The following is a 14,719-nucleotide window of genomic DNA, read 5'->3' on the forward strand; positions in this document are numbered from 1 at the left end:
CTGTATACACTTTCAGTCTAGACCCAAGCATGAGTTAGACACAAAAAACAGAGGAATCACATGGTATGGAGCCCTGTTCAGTTTGCGCCGGCCAATGTTATTAAAAACACTATGATGTGCAAGGGACTCAACATGAAGCTACCACATATGGGACTCTCAGACATTGTCCAGACAGTCTAACAAGATAAGCAGACACGAAAGAAACAACTTCAGTGCATGTAAGATACTGTGAAAGTATATAAGCAGTGACTTGGAGGGTGAAGCAACGCTTCACAGAAGAGTTGGCACCTGAACACACAGGGTTTTGAAAGATGAATAGGCCTAGGACAATTGGACACAGGATCAAAGGGCATTCAGGATTGTGCAAAACACTGGCAGACACATCACAGATTGAGAACTGCTGGAAGAACGCATTCACCCTCAGTGAAGGAAAGCTGGTCTGGTGCACTCTCCAGCTTTCCAAGAAAAAAACCAACTTTTCAAATAAAAGCAGAGGACGAAAGTTTCACCAGTACTTGTTTTGAGAAACCTCTTAGCCTCTCTTTGCTTTGTTTTGCTCTTTCTGTTTTGCTTCCCTCTTAAAGAGCGCTGGCTTAAAACCTCAGTGAAAAAAAAGTACTTCAACTTTACTGTGGAAAAAGGAAACTGAAAAGTAGGCAAAGGCCAAGGGATAAATTTTGTTAAACATTCACGCTTTTCTGGAATATATAAATGAAGCAAAATTACAAATTCATGTATCATGGGTCTAAAATATTTGTTCCAATTCTTTTCTCCACCAGCTCCATAAATATTTATTCTATGCCCACTGCTTGTTAGTTTCTGGGATACCAGGCCGATGAGGCAGTCTCTTGCTCTCCTCCTTTGAGCAAGCTCGTGCTTGCAATCCTGTATAAGAAATAAGAGGAGGGCAAAGACTTGTATCTTGTGCCTTCTACACCTGCCAACCATAGCCTGAAGTTCACAGCAAAGTTAAATTCCAGTTAAGTCAACCAGTGAGGTCAAAAGGCACTTAAATAACAATCGAGACGTGAGAAACTAACAGAGATCCTCAGTAAGTGTGTCCGTCACCTCTTCGTGCGAGCAGGGAGATCAGATTGAGAGCAGGACCTCCTCGCCAGTGATTTGGAATGATAAATGGGGAAGAGAAGGGGGTGAAGTTACCTGGGCGCTCAGGTAGACTTTGAGGCACTCCTCGCACACGGCCTTCTTGCAGCAAGGCAGGGGCTTGATGGGCTTGTCTTCCAGGCACACCCGGCACATCAGCACCATGAGGGGCGCATAGGGATCCCCTACACCGCCCAGGCCAGAGTAGGGTGGAGCTCCCAACAGGCTGGGCATGGAGAACGGCTCGGGCGCCAGGTAGAACTCCAGCTCGATGCTGCCGCCGTCGGGGGAGAGGGAATCCGTTGGGAGGGACAGTCGGGGGCTGGGGAAGGAAGAGCGGGTGCTGGGAGGGTTCAGCACTGGCGGAGCCCCAGGTGGCGACGCGGGCGGCGAGAGCTGCTCCGAGGCGGGGGCCTCGGGCAGGTCGCTCTCCACGCAGTACACGGAGCAAAAGACTTGTCTCTTGGCGAGGGGCAGGCGCCGCTGACCCAGCACGTCCAGGACCAGTCCGTCGGCGGCCCCCGCGCGGGTCCTGGGCTCCAGCTCCTCGCCGGGGGGCGCCTCCTGCTGTTCATCCCCTCCCTCTTTTCGATCCCCAGCTTCCTCCTCTTCCTCCTCCAGCTCCAACTGCAGTTGCAAGGTCTGGGGGTTGAGAGGCCCGGTGAGTGCCAGTCCCGCAGGCTGCGCCGGTGCTCGGCTCTTCCTCCAGCCCGGCGCCCCCAGGCTCCTCGCGGGCTCCGGAGCGCTGGTGTCCGCGCAGCCCCAGTCGCTTCCGCAGCCACCGCCGCTCGGTTCGGCGGAGGCGGCGCGCAGCGGGGGTGCCCGGGCGCTGTCCCCCTGAGGCCTCGGGGGCTCAGGGTGGCCCGCAGTGCCACCGGCCAGGGTCTGCGACTCCTGGGGCCCGCCGCCGCCGCTCACCGTGCTCTGCTCCTCGCCCATCGCCGCCCGCGGCCCGCGCCGCCGCTGCCCATCCAGCCGCCGGGACCCCCACCCGGCGCCGGCGGGCAGCGGGGGCAGTGGCTGGGCTCGACTCGCGGCTCCGCTTCTGCTTCCGGGTCCCTCCTCCTGGGCTGGGACGCCCCAAGTCCCCTCCGGGGAGCCCGTGCTCCGGGGCCCAGGCGCGTGGGGAGCCTGGCCCGGCCCGCCGCTCCTCCTCCTCGTACTCTGGCGCGGCCAGGCACCGCCTCGGGGGCGCCGAGGGCCGCTGGCTCTGGGCTCGGGCGCGCCCGCCCCACATGCAGCTCAGGGCGGCGCCGCAGCCCCAGCGAGCCTCGGGCGGGACAGAGGGGTCCCGGTGGAGACTGCCGTCAGTCCCGCGCCATCACCGGTCCCGGCTGCCGGACGCGCGGTCGGAGGGCGGTGGTCAAAGGGTCGAGGGGCCTGTGGCGCCGCCGCGGCGCGCACCAGGAGGTGCAGCCGGAGCGCTGACCAGCCGCAGGGCCCCTGGGGGAGAGGCCGAAGCGGGCGACCTCCCTCTCCCCGCGCTTCACCTACAGCCCTCCTCGCCGCCCCTCACCCCACCCCTTTGGTGCACACCTCCCCACACGTACACACGCGCGCAGGCACCCGCGCGCACACACACACACGCACACCCTGAGTGGGTGTGATCTAAGAGCTGAGATGCGCTCTCTCGCCCAGAGTTCACACTCGGCCTCAACAAAACCCTCAAAGCAGGCAGGCACCCCTTTGGTCTCCGCATTCAGTAGAACTTCCTACAAAACTACTAAACACTCAGCTCTGGAATTAGAAAACGCTGGCTATTTAGGATGTCGAGCTCAGAGAAATAATGCTAACGATTATGAATTCTAAATGCTGTATATTACACCTCTGTTTTTCTGCCTAGTAGAGTAGAAAGAATCTTTGAAACCCATAAATAATCGAAAAAGTACTTTCGATCTACTCCTCCAACTGTAATCCTTACAAGAGTGGGTAACTAATTTGAGATTTGTCCCTTTTTCTTCCCCTACAGAAGTGAGAAGCTTTTTTTGTTTTTTGTTTTTTTAACCCTTTTCAGTATTCCAAAATGGATAGCACAAGGTGGAAAAATGTCCAGGCCTAGTTAATAAACTGGATCATTAGTGGAAATCATGGGCAGTTTCATTAGCATAACCATATTTATCCTCAAAACTGTTTCCAAAACAACAATTATATTTGAGCCAGAACTTAATTATGTGTTGATCTATCTTTATTTTACAGGAAGTATTACTCACCCAGACACTGGTGTGTTTTAGTTCCCTAAAGCCAATGAAAACATTTTTGGGAAGCCAGCCCTTGTTTTTTTCCTCCTGAGAGGGAATTCAATTTACACATTCATGTAATAGCACGGAGCTGAAAAGTGTGTAGAATTTTATTTTTTAATCTCGAATTTGTTATTGGGTTGTTCTAAAATATTTTCCAAATCAAATGCAAATGATACAAACTAAGAAAGCAGTGTAATGTCAAAGAACATTTCCATCATATATGTGTGTCTGATGCTCAGTTGCAAGCGAAGGTATGAATTCGATGTCTAAACGCCATGTCATCTATCGGTCTGACCCGAGAATGGAAAATTCTTATTTTGAAGATTAAATGCTATTCGAGGATTCTTTTCTTTTTTATCTCAGCTAAGTGATTTCCTGGTAACTGCTGTTTTCTCCGAATGATACTTTAAGTGCTTATTGATTTAAAGACAGAGACAAGAAACCTACTTTTGTGTGCCTTTTGAGTGTGCCAACTGATGGCCAAGCCACTATTCTTTCCAGAGATATAAAAGTAATCTGCGTTTTCCAGGTGACAACAGGCTAAAACTAGAGTATCAATAATGGATGCCAAAAAGTATATTCCCACAGCGTCTATTGGAATAAAACCTCTCAAAGTCCTCTTACAGTTTTGGGAATCCCTCCTCACACACATTTTTCACTCGTATTCTGAGAACTTGTTCTTCCAGTGTTTACCATTTTATTCCTTATCCCTTAGGTTCCAGCTTACTGGAAGTGGCTGTCCTCTACACCAAACCCATTAGAAGTCCCTGCTGGGACACCTGATGGTCGCCCATATCTCTGCTGGTTAAAACTGCAGCCCTTTATTCTTCACTATAGAATTCATCGGGCCTTTGTGAAAATAGAATAATATGTGGTTCCCTATTTCCACCCTCCAGATTGGCCCAAACTTGCCTGAATCCTTGACCCACCACCCCGGCATTCAATCTAGCGCTCATGGGACTCCAGCAGCAGGGAAATGAATTAAATTGAAAAGTTAACATGGTGGTTCCACCAGGAATTTTCTCTGAAGTGCACGAAGCACCAGTAATGATTGTGCCAATGGGATTAATTTTTTTAAAGAAGGATTGGTTGAAAATATTTTATTAACTAATATTTAATATTTTAGCAAAAATTCCATTTATGTACCACAAACTTAATATTCTCAAAACTCAAACCATCTGCTCCATCTCAGGTTGTATACAACTGTTGATACAACGTAGGTACTATCACTAATATCCTGCTCCTACATCAAAGCCTCAAAATGTCTTAATCTGCAGTGAATTGTGTACCTTCCCTAAAATCCAGACTTCAGTATCAGAAAACTATGTCAGTTTTAGAATGCAGTTTTTTCTATTATTGCCTTTCTTATTCTGGCATTAAAACATGACTTGTTTTTGGCTCCCTTGAATTTTTTTTTATCATTTTTATTAATGCATAATATTTGAACATATTTGTGAGATATGCATGATATTCTGATACATGTGTACGATGTGTAATGATCAAATAAAGGTACACAGGAATTCATCACCTTGAACAGTTATTATTTCTTTGCATTGGAAACATTTCAGATATTCTCTTCTAGCTATTTTGAAATATACAATATATAGCTATAGTCAGCCTACTGTGCTATTGAACACGAACTTAGTCCTTCTATCTAACTATATGTTTGTATACATATAACCAACTTCTCTTCATCTGCCCCTATGTTTCCAGCCTCTGGGAACTATCATTCTCCTCTCTATTTTCATGAGATCAACTTTTTAAACTCCCATAATCAAGAACATGTGATATTTGTCTTTCTGCACCTGCCTTATTTCATTTAACATAATGATCTCCAGTGCCATCCATGTTGCTGTAAATGACAAAATTTCATTTTTATGGCTAAATAGTATTTTATTGAATATGCATACCATATTTTCTTTATCCATTCATCTGTTGATAGACACTTAGTTTGATTCCATATCAACCTATTGTGAATAGTGCTGTAATAAATACAGGAGTGCAGATGTCACTTTGATTTATTTCCTTTCCTGTTACTGGATAAATACCCAGTAATGAGATTTCTGGATCATATGGTAGTTCTATTTTTAGTTTTTTGAGAAACTTCTATACTATTTTCTATAATGGCTGTACATATTTACATTCCCATCAAGAGTGTATAAAACTTCCTTCTTCTATGCATCCTGGCCACCATTTGTTATTTTTTGTCTTTTTGATAATAGTCATTCTAACTGCGGTAAGATGATATTTCATTGTGGTTTTGATTTGCATTTCTCTGATGATTGATGATGCTGGGCATTTTAAAAATAAACTTGTTAGCCATTTGTATGACTTCTTTTGAGAAAGAAAGTCTGTGTAAAAGAAAGTCTTTTAAGTTGATTTGTGTGATCAACTGTGTGAGTGATAGGTGTCTAGTTTCATTCTTCTGCATATGGATTTCCAGTTTTCTCAGCATCATTTATTGAAGAGAATGTCTTTTCCTCAATCTTTATTCTTGGCACCTTTGTTGGAAATTAGTTGGCCATAAATATGTGGACTTAATAATATTTCTGGAATCTCTATTCTGTTTCATTGGTCTATGAGTCTGTTTTTATACAGACTTTCTTTTATACAAACAAGAAATGTCTATTAATTTCCTTTGCCCAATTTTTAGTGCAATTATTATATACATTATACTGTTGAGTTTTTTGAGTTCCTTGTATATTCTGGATATTAGTCCCTTGTGGGATGACTAGTTTGCAAATATTTCCTCCCATTCTGCAGTTTGTGTCTTTGCTCTCTTGATTGTTTCCTTTGCTGTGCAGAAGTGTTTTAGTTTGCTGTAATCCCATTTGTCTATTTTCCCCTTTATTGCCTGTGTTTTTGCAGTCTCAGTCATGAAATTATTGCCTAGACCAATCTCCTAGAGCATTTCCCTTATGGCTTCTTGTAATAGTTTTATAATTTCAGGATTTGCATTTGTATTTAATCCTTTTTGAGTTGATTTTTGTATATAGTGAGTGATAGGGACCTAGTTTTATTATTCTGTATATGGATTTTCAGTTTTCTCAGCACCATTTATTAAAGAGGGTGTACTTTCCACAGTGTTTTTGCTTAGTGCCTTTGTTGAAAACCCAGTCGGCTGTAAATATGGGGACTTATTTCTGGATCTCTATTTTGCTTCATTGGTCTAGAGTCTGTGTTTATAACACTACCATGCTGGTTTGTTTACTATGGCATTGTAATATAATTTGAAGTCAGGTAGTGTGATGCTTTCAGCTTTGTTCTTTTTGCTCAGCATTGCTTTGGATACTTGGGCTCTTTTTTATTGCATTTGAACTTTATATTTTTTCCTCTATTTCCATGAAAAATGACATTGGTATTTTGATAGATTGCATTAAATTTGTAGATTGCTTTAGGTAATATGGTCATTTTAACGATGTTCTTCTTATCCATGAGCATCGGATGTCTGTCCATTTGTTTGTGTCCTCTTTACTTTTTCATCAGTGTTTCACAGATTTTTTTCTAGAGATCTTTTACCTTCTTGGTTAAATGTATTCATATGTATTTTATTCATTTATTTATTTTTAAAGATTGCAAATGGGATTATCTTCTTGATTTCTTTCTCAGCTAGTTCATTATTGTTGTACAGAAGTGCTACTGATTTGTAGATGTTGGTTTTGTATTCTATAACTTTGCTGAATTTATCTGTCATAACTAGTAGTTTCTTTGATGCCTTTGCTCATCTCTTCTCCTTCAGGAACACCCAAAATTTGAATATTTGGTCGCTTTTTTGTCCCATACATTATTGTAGGCTTTGTTCATTCTTTTTTATTCTTTTTTGTTTTTCGTCTGGTGGGATTATCGCAAAAGGCGTCTTCAAGTTCAGAATTTTTTTCTGCTTGACTTAGTGTATTTTGAAGCTCTACATTGTATTTCTTATTTCATTCATTGACTTACTCAGTTTTAGGATTTCTGTTGGTCCTTTTCTATGATATCTCTTTGTTGAGTTTTTCATTCAGATCATGAAGTGTTTTTTTCTGATTTGTTTGTGTTTTTTAATCTATGTTCTTTTGTATCTCACCAAGCGTCTTTAATTTCATTATTTTGAATTCTTTTTCAGTCAATTGATTTCTTTTTTGTTGGAATCTGTTGCTGGAGAATTATTGTGTTCCTTTGGAGGTGTCATGTTTCCTTGCCTTTTCATGTTTCTTGTGTCCTTGCACATGTCATGTAACCGTCACTTCTTAATATTTTGGATTGGCTTTTGTAAGGAAAGCCTTTTCCCATAGATGTATCTATGGTGTTGGTTGGATAGGGCGCCTTAGCTTTGATTCTGGGTGTGTGTAGTTTCTGTATGATTTCTTCAGCTGTAATCAGCATCAGTGGTATCTTTGAGTTCCTCAGTAGCTTAGGTTGCAATTGTTAGTGGAGGATGTGGTGAGGCTATCCTGGGATGGGAGACACCAGTTGGGCTGGTTATTGAGCTCTGATGGTGATGGTGGTGGCAGGACAATTGGGCTCATCCTTGGGCCCCCAGGTGATATACACTGTCTCTGGTGTTTGCAGGTCCAGGCAGGCAGCCAGGCAGCTTGCTTAGGTTCCAACAGTGGCAGAGGTGGGTCAAGCAAGTGGGCATGTCCATAGGCCACTTGGTGGCATGTGTGGTATCCACAATGACAGTAACAGTGGCAGGCCAATACTCAGGCCCTCAGGCACCACTTCTGGTTGCATGTTGGTGGGTGGCAGCCTTTGTGGTAGTGGCAAGCTGGGAGGGCCCATCCTGAAGCCCCCAGGAGAACTGCACAGACATCAGTAATGGCAGACTGTGTAATCAATCCCTAGGCCCCCAGATGACGCTTGCCAGCAATGACAGGCCTGGCACCAGGCGAGACTGTTCTGTCCTCAGGCCCCAGGTGTTACACATGGGTGTAGGCTGTGGTGGCTGGGACTGCTTGATTCTCAGGCTCCCAGTTTATTTGCACAGGTGCTGGCAGGCTGAGCAGGCCTGTCCTCAGGCCTCTGGAAGGCATTCATGGGCACTGGTGGCAGCAAATGAGGTGGGTCAATTCCAAGGCCCCCAGAGAGCATGCTTTGGCACCATTGGCAGGCAGGCTGGGTCTGTTGTTAGGCCCAGCTGGCAACGACAAAGCTACTGATGCTGTGTGCATATGCCAATGGTTCAGGCAGGGCAGGCCAATCTCCAGGACTGCAGATGGCACACCTGAGCACTGGCAAGCATGGTGCCAGGCATGGCAGGCTTGTCCTTGGTTCCCCTGATAGTGTACGTGTGCACAGGCTGTAGTGTGTGAGGCGGGGCAATCCCCAGTGTCCCAGACAGCTTGTATAGGCACCGGTGCTAGGTAGACTGGATCTGCTGTTAGGGCCCCCTGACAATGCACTCATAGCAGAAGCAGCAGGTAGGGTGGGTTGGTCCCCAAGCCTTCAGCTGTTGTGCTGGTAATAGCAGCAGTGAACAAGGTGTGCCTGTCCTCAGACCCTTGGATGACATCTGTGTGGACCAGTCACCAAGTCCATTGAAGGCATGTACATGTGCATGGTGGCCCTTCTGCTGGGATGACCAGGCTGGCTGTCCGTGGCAGTGGTGGTCTTCAGGCTCTGGGGAGTGCACATTTTGCCTTACTTCTTCCTGGGTGCATCCTCCCCACTGTGCTGCACTGCCTGTTCCCTGGGGTGTAAGACCCTGCATGGGCTAGAGGGCTTAGAACACAGCAGCACCATTAGGTTCAGCCAGTGTCTCGGTGTTGCAGGGCTCTGGGTTGAATATTGGCAGGGTTCCAGGAATGTGAAGATGCAGGGGCTTTTGGGCCTCAGGGCAGGAGGTAGGCTGCTGGGGGCTCTCAAAATAGCACCACGCTGCTTGGGTCTGGGGAATGTGTTAGACCCAGCAAGAGCTCCCCTCTGGAACAGTTCTGTTGCATGGACTTTAGGCAGCTCCCTATACTATTCTCAGTACTTAGGGCTGCAGGAGTCCACTTTTGGGGATCTCTCCCTTACCCTTTCCCTACACTGGGGAGCCTCTTTTGACTCCTCTCGGATCCCAACTGGGCCGGCTGCCTTGTTTCTCTCTCCTTCCATGCCTCAGATAGTCCCTGTGATTTCCTTGCTGAATTCCAGTGTTCTCTCTTTGATGCTGTAGTTGATCTATGATTATCTACTTACTGTTTTGCTCCTTCTCTGTGGAGGAGATGAGTGCTGGGTGCTTCTAGTTAGCCATTTTGAACTCTCTGAAATTTTTTATCCAGACATTAAAGAGTTGAGATGTATTAGCTCATTAAAAATGTTATATTAGAAAAACTATGACTCATTTTAGTTTTACATATCAAAGCCAAAACTAATTTCTTCTGAACTATTGTGGAGAAAAAATACATAATATTTAAATACCATGAAGCAATTATACAGCAAATACCTGACTTGCTTTTTTTACCAATCTCTCAATTATCAAAATAGGCATAAAAATACAGAAACAATTTAACTTAAAAAATCAATTCCTAAAAAGCAATGTATGGGATGGAATTTTTTCTATGTCTGCTTCTGAAAGTTGCAGTGTGATGTTCATCCTACCTTTCCTATTTCTTCCCTCTCATATGTGGAGGAAGACAATTTGGAATCATGAAAGAAAGGGCACATCAGGTGGAAAAGAGAGGAACACAATCATTTCACTTTCTTTTTCCACCTAAATCCCCTAAGGAAAAATCCAAATAGCCAACTTGTATGAGAGAAAGTTAAAAATAAAACAAAACAGTATAATTTCTTTAAATTTTAGAAGTAATAAAAACCCAAATGTTTAGAACACAAAGGAAACCAAGAAAAGGGAGGAAGAGGAGAAAACGAGGAAGGAAATAAGAGGAGGAAGGAGAGAGAGAAGAAGGGAGGAAGGCAGGCAGACAGGAAGGAAAAAAGGTCTTCACTTGTAACTTATTACTCAAAATAACCACTTTAACACATTGGTATATTTCTTTCTAGTGTTTGCATTTGTGTGTATAAAATATATATTAATAAATGGCCCTATTGCCAGAATAAAATAATAATACTCCTTTCCTGCTTTTGTTAATTAGTAATGTATCCTCAACACTTTTCATGCAACTAATATATCTTTACATTATCATGATTCATAGCCATACAGTATTTTACTATATAGATATGTTATAATTTATTTAACTAATTGCATTATACTAAAAGTATATCATTCTTGATTTTAATAAAATATGTAAATATATGTTAATATGTCATATAATTAATATATTTTATTAACATATAACATGATCTTTGCATTCCTAATATATCACAGAATAAAGTCGTAGAATTAAATTGATGCAGAAAGGGTGGATGTATTTTCAAGGCTTTTGGCACACATTATCACAGAAACTTATCACCAATTTATAATCCCATCCGATAGTGTGAGTGTGACAGAGTCTACTTCCTTAGTCATTCTAAAGAGATTTTTTAAAATTAAAAAAAAAAAAAAACATATATAACATCACACTTTGAAATTAATGGGTATATTCTTTTAAATTAAAAGGGTAAAATTAAATATCAACTGTTAATCTTCTGCACTTACAAATTTGCATTACATGTTATGGTTTTCTTTCTCAGGTGATGGTTCTGACAGTTCCCCTTCCTCATCTGTTTTGAATTTTCTTGTAACTTCTTCCAATGGCAAGAGTGTTCTAATAAATTAAACTTGGTCATAGTTAATATTTATTAATTTTTGATGCTAATTCCTATTTCTGCTTTTATAATGAACTAGAAAGAGAAAGTTGTTGTTGTTGTTGTTGTTGTTTTTGAGTGAAAGTTTCATCCCAATGAACAGAGAAATAAGTTTGGTGTTAAAAGCTATTATTTGCATGCACATCCAAGACAGAGCGAGGTAAGCAAGTCTTCCTTTTTTGTGTTACAATTGAATTCAACAAACATTTCCTGGATGTCTGTTAGATCCTGCGTCAAGCTCTGGAAAATTTAGTTTACTAACTTGTTTAATAGACAAAATAATCTTTTCTCCAGATTTCCCTTTATTATTAACTTTATAACATCTATGAAACACTTCAAACTTTCCAGAGCAGATTTTACCTGTATATGGAAACCCAGTTCCTAGCATTTTACACATATTTCAATCCCAAAAAAGCATTTTTAAGGGAAATAAACAATATAATAATTCTATTCTGTAGTAACTTAAAGCATCATGTGGAACTGAACTTTCCAAATTATGGGTTGAGGTGTTCTGAAGCACTGCAACAAACCCATAGGATCACATGGAACATTACAAATTCTTGAGGGAATCACAGCATTACCTTTCAACATATGCAAATGCTACTGTTAAGTTGTTTAGACCCAATTACTATTAGGAATTTATTTTGGCCTAAAAGCCACTATGAAAAATAATAGAAGAGCACCATAAATCAAGACAGCTTGGAACCTTGGATTGGACACTTCAGGTACAGGGTAGAAACAATAGAATGGAGACCCTATTCTCTAGAAATGTATATTTTAAATTTACAAGGCACACTTGTATAGTAAAGGATCAACCTTGCCTAAAGAAAGGTTTGCCTCTTGCCCCAGCTCCTGAGCGGTAGGTAACCTCAAAGCTTTTGGAATGGCCAGCCAGATGAGTGTCTTTATTTGACTTGGGGTCCTTGAGCCATGCCACATAGTCTGTGCTAACAATGTGATTTATGGTGGAGGCCTTGAGTCAGGCAGTATAGGCTTGACCTCTGGAGGTGCTAGAAACTCAGGTCAGCTATGTGGGTGGTTATCCCCCAATAAAAACCCCAGACACCAAGGTTCAGTTGAGTTTCCTGGTTGGCAATACTCAATGCATATAGTCACACATTATTGCTGAGAGAAATAAGCATTGCTTGCACAACTCCACCAGGAGAAGACCACTAGTAACTCTGTCTGGTCTCTCCTGGACCATGCTTTATGTGCCCTTTCTTGGTGTTGATTTTAATCTGTGTCTTTTCACTGTAATAAACTATAATTGTGGGTAAATGGCTTTGCTGAATTATGTGAGTCCTTCTATAGCAGTATTGAACCTGAGAGTAGTCTTGGAAGCTCCTGACTACCACTGACTAACCACTAAACCATTAACTTTTATAGGTTTTCATTTGTGATTTTTTTCCCCAGCAGAAAGATGTATTGAGAAGATATAGCATCCACTAATGTAAGAATAAGATAAGTTTAATATAAAAAATACCTGATCTTGTCACACAAGAAAGTTCATTTTATCAAGTAATATAGATAAGAAACCTGCCATTTTTATTTATGAACTACATGAAATTGGTTTTGACATTTTGCATGACAAAATCAGCAAGAATATTAAATGATTCTGAAAGTTTTGAAACTGACAGCTTAAGCGATACAGTAGTATTTATTTTAAAATATGGCAAATAATTTTATCTATTTATCTTTTAAGACACTGCTACCAAGTTGGAATGGGAGAACCCAGCTGCCATCTTTTGCAGGATGTTAAATACCACAAGCTGTTTTACAAACATTGTGTTATCAATAAAGCTCAAAATATTTTCTCAAATACTTTCTAAAAATTTCCCAACATGCAAGTATTTTAAAAAAGCTTTTTACTTACGTATTCCTAACTCACTTACATTTTATTTTTTCTTATCTTTGTAAGACTTTGGAGCTTCTATTAAGAGCTTTATGACAGTGATGTTTGTTCCATATTTGTATGGGAAAGATACCAGACCATGCAAGTAAATATCTTTATTCTAGTTCTATTGTACCATTAATTGTCCATTTGCCTGCAATTTTTGGGTCTCATGTTTTACTTCTATAAATTGGGCAGATTGAACTGGATGACTCCAGGGTTCATTTCAATACTAAAATTACCATTTTCAACTTAATCAATGTACATGAATCACTACTTGTGTGCTTTGTTGTGGTACACATAGGGCCTATAAATGGTTAATTCAAGTCCTGAGGAATCTTGCAATTACATAAAGAAGACAGATCCTTAACTATAATATCAGACAGATTTTGGTGGATACAATTAGAGAATTGTAAACTCAGGAGACTCTGGGAGTTGCAATGCAGGGGTCATTTCTTCCTAGGGGGATCTTAGAATGTTTCATGGAGGGCCTGGAAGATGAGTTAGATTTTTACAGATGGAGAAGGTTGAAAATACAGTAAGTATTTTAGAAGATGGACTATATAAGCAAACTACATGATAGCAGAACATGTAGAGTGCCTTGAGTGGCACTGGTCCTGGATGTCCTTGTTGTTCGAATGGTTCTGGATGTCTGATTGTATGTTATTTCTTAAGAAAGAACAAGAGATGAGACAGGAAAGATAAGCTGACACAAAGTTTTTTAGGGACTGTATTAGTCCATTATTATGCTGCTAATAAAGATATACCCTAGAGTAATTCATAAAGGATAGAAGTTTCATTGACTCATAATTCTGCATGGCTGAGGAGGCCTCAAGAAACTTACAGTCATGGCAGAAGGGGAAGAAAATGCACCCTTCTTCACATGGCAGTAGCAAGGAGAGGAATGAGAGCAAAGTCAGGGGAAAACCCCTTATAAAGCCATCAGATCTCGTGAGAACTCATTCACTATCACTAGATAATCATGGTAACCTCCTCCATGATTCAATCACCTCCCACCGGGTCCCTCCCACAACACATTATGGGAACTACAATTCAAGATGAGATTTGGGTGGGGGCGCAGCCAAACCGTATCAGGCACTTTGTGCAAGATAGTTCTATTTTTTTCTAGCTTCTTTTTCTTCTCTTGTCCACCCTCTGTGCCCCTGGAGGCTGATCCACCGAGGCACACATCAAAGGCTTCGATTACCCTCTTTCAATTTAGTTCAGCAAATGAAAGGTAACCGCAGGTAATCAGAGGGCTGAGGATGTTTATTTTTTCAGCTCTCAATCGCCATTTACCTGTCTGCTGTATTGAAGGCCATAGGTGCTACCACAGCAGGGTTCTGAAAGTTTCTCCCTTTGGGCCAAAGGGAGTTGTATTAGTTTCCTAGTTTCCAAAGTACCATAAACTGGATACGTTAAAACAACAAAAATTTATTTTCTCATAGTTCTGAAATCAAGTCATTGAGAGGGCCAGGCTCCCTCCGAAACCTGTAGGGAATAGCCCTTCCTTCCCTCTTCTAGCTGTTGGTGCTTGCTAGCAATCCTCGGTGTTCCTCAGCTTGTGGGTGCATCACTCCAATCCCTGTCATCTTCTCCCTATGTGCCTATCTCTGTGTTTCTCCTTCTCTTCTTATAAAAACACCAGTCAGGTTGGATTGAGCCCATTCTACTCCAGTATGACCTCATCTGAAATAATTAGTTCTGCAACAACCCTATTTCCAAAGATCGCATTCTAAAGTACTTGAGGTTATGACTTTATATATCTTTTGTA

General features: G+C 42.1%; 1 protein-coding gene across 1 annotated transcript in view; it reads right to left on the reverse strand.

Annotated features, from left to right (window-relative positions):
- Positions 1-2,043, reverse strand: part of RNF217 (ring finger protein 217) — a 131,120-nt gene extending 129,077 nt beyond the window's left edge. The window contains exon 1 of the mRNA XM_050788706.1: positions 1,162-2,043. Coding sequence (XP_050644663.1) covers positions 1,162-2,043 — 882 coding nt within the window. The remainder of the gene's footprint in view (positions 1-1,161) is intronic.
- Positions 2,044-14,719: the final 12,676 nt, after the last annotated feature.

This window comes from Macaca thibetana, chromosome 4 (assembly GCF_024542745.1).
Source record: "Macaca thibetana thibetana isolate TM-01 chromosome 4, ASM2454274v1, whole genome shotgun sequence".
NCBI lineage: Eukaryota > Metazoa > Chordata > Mammalia > Primates > Cercopithecidae > Macaca > Macaca thibetana.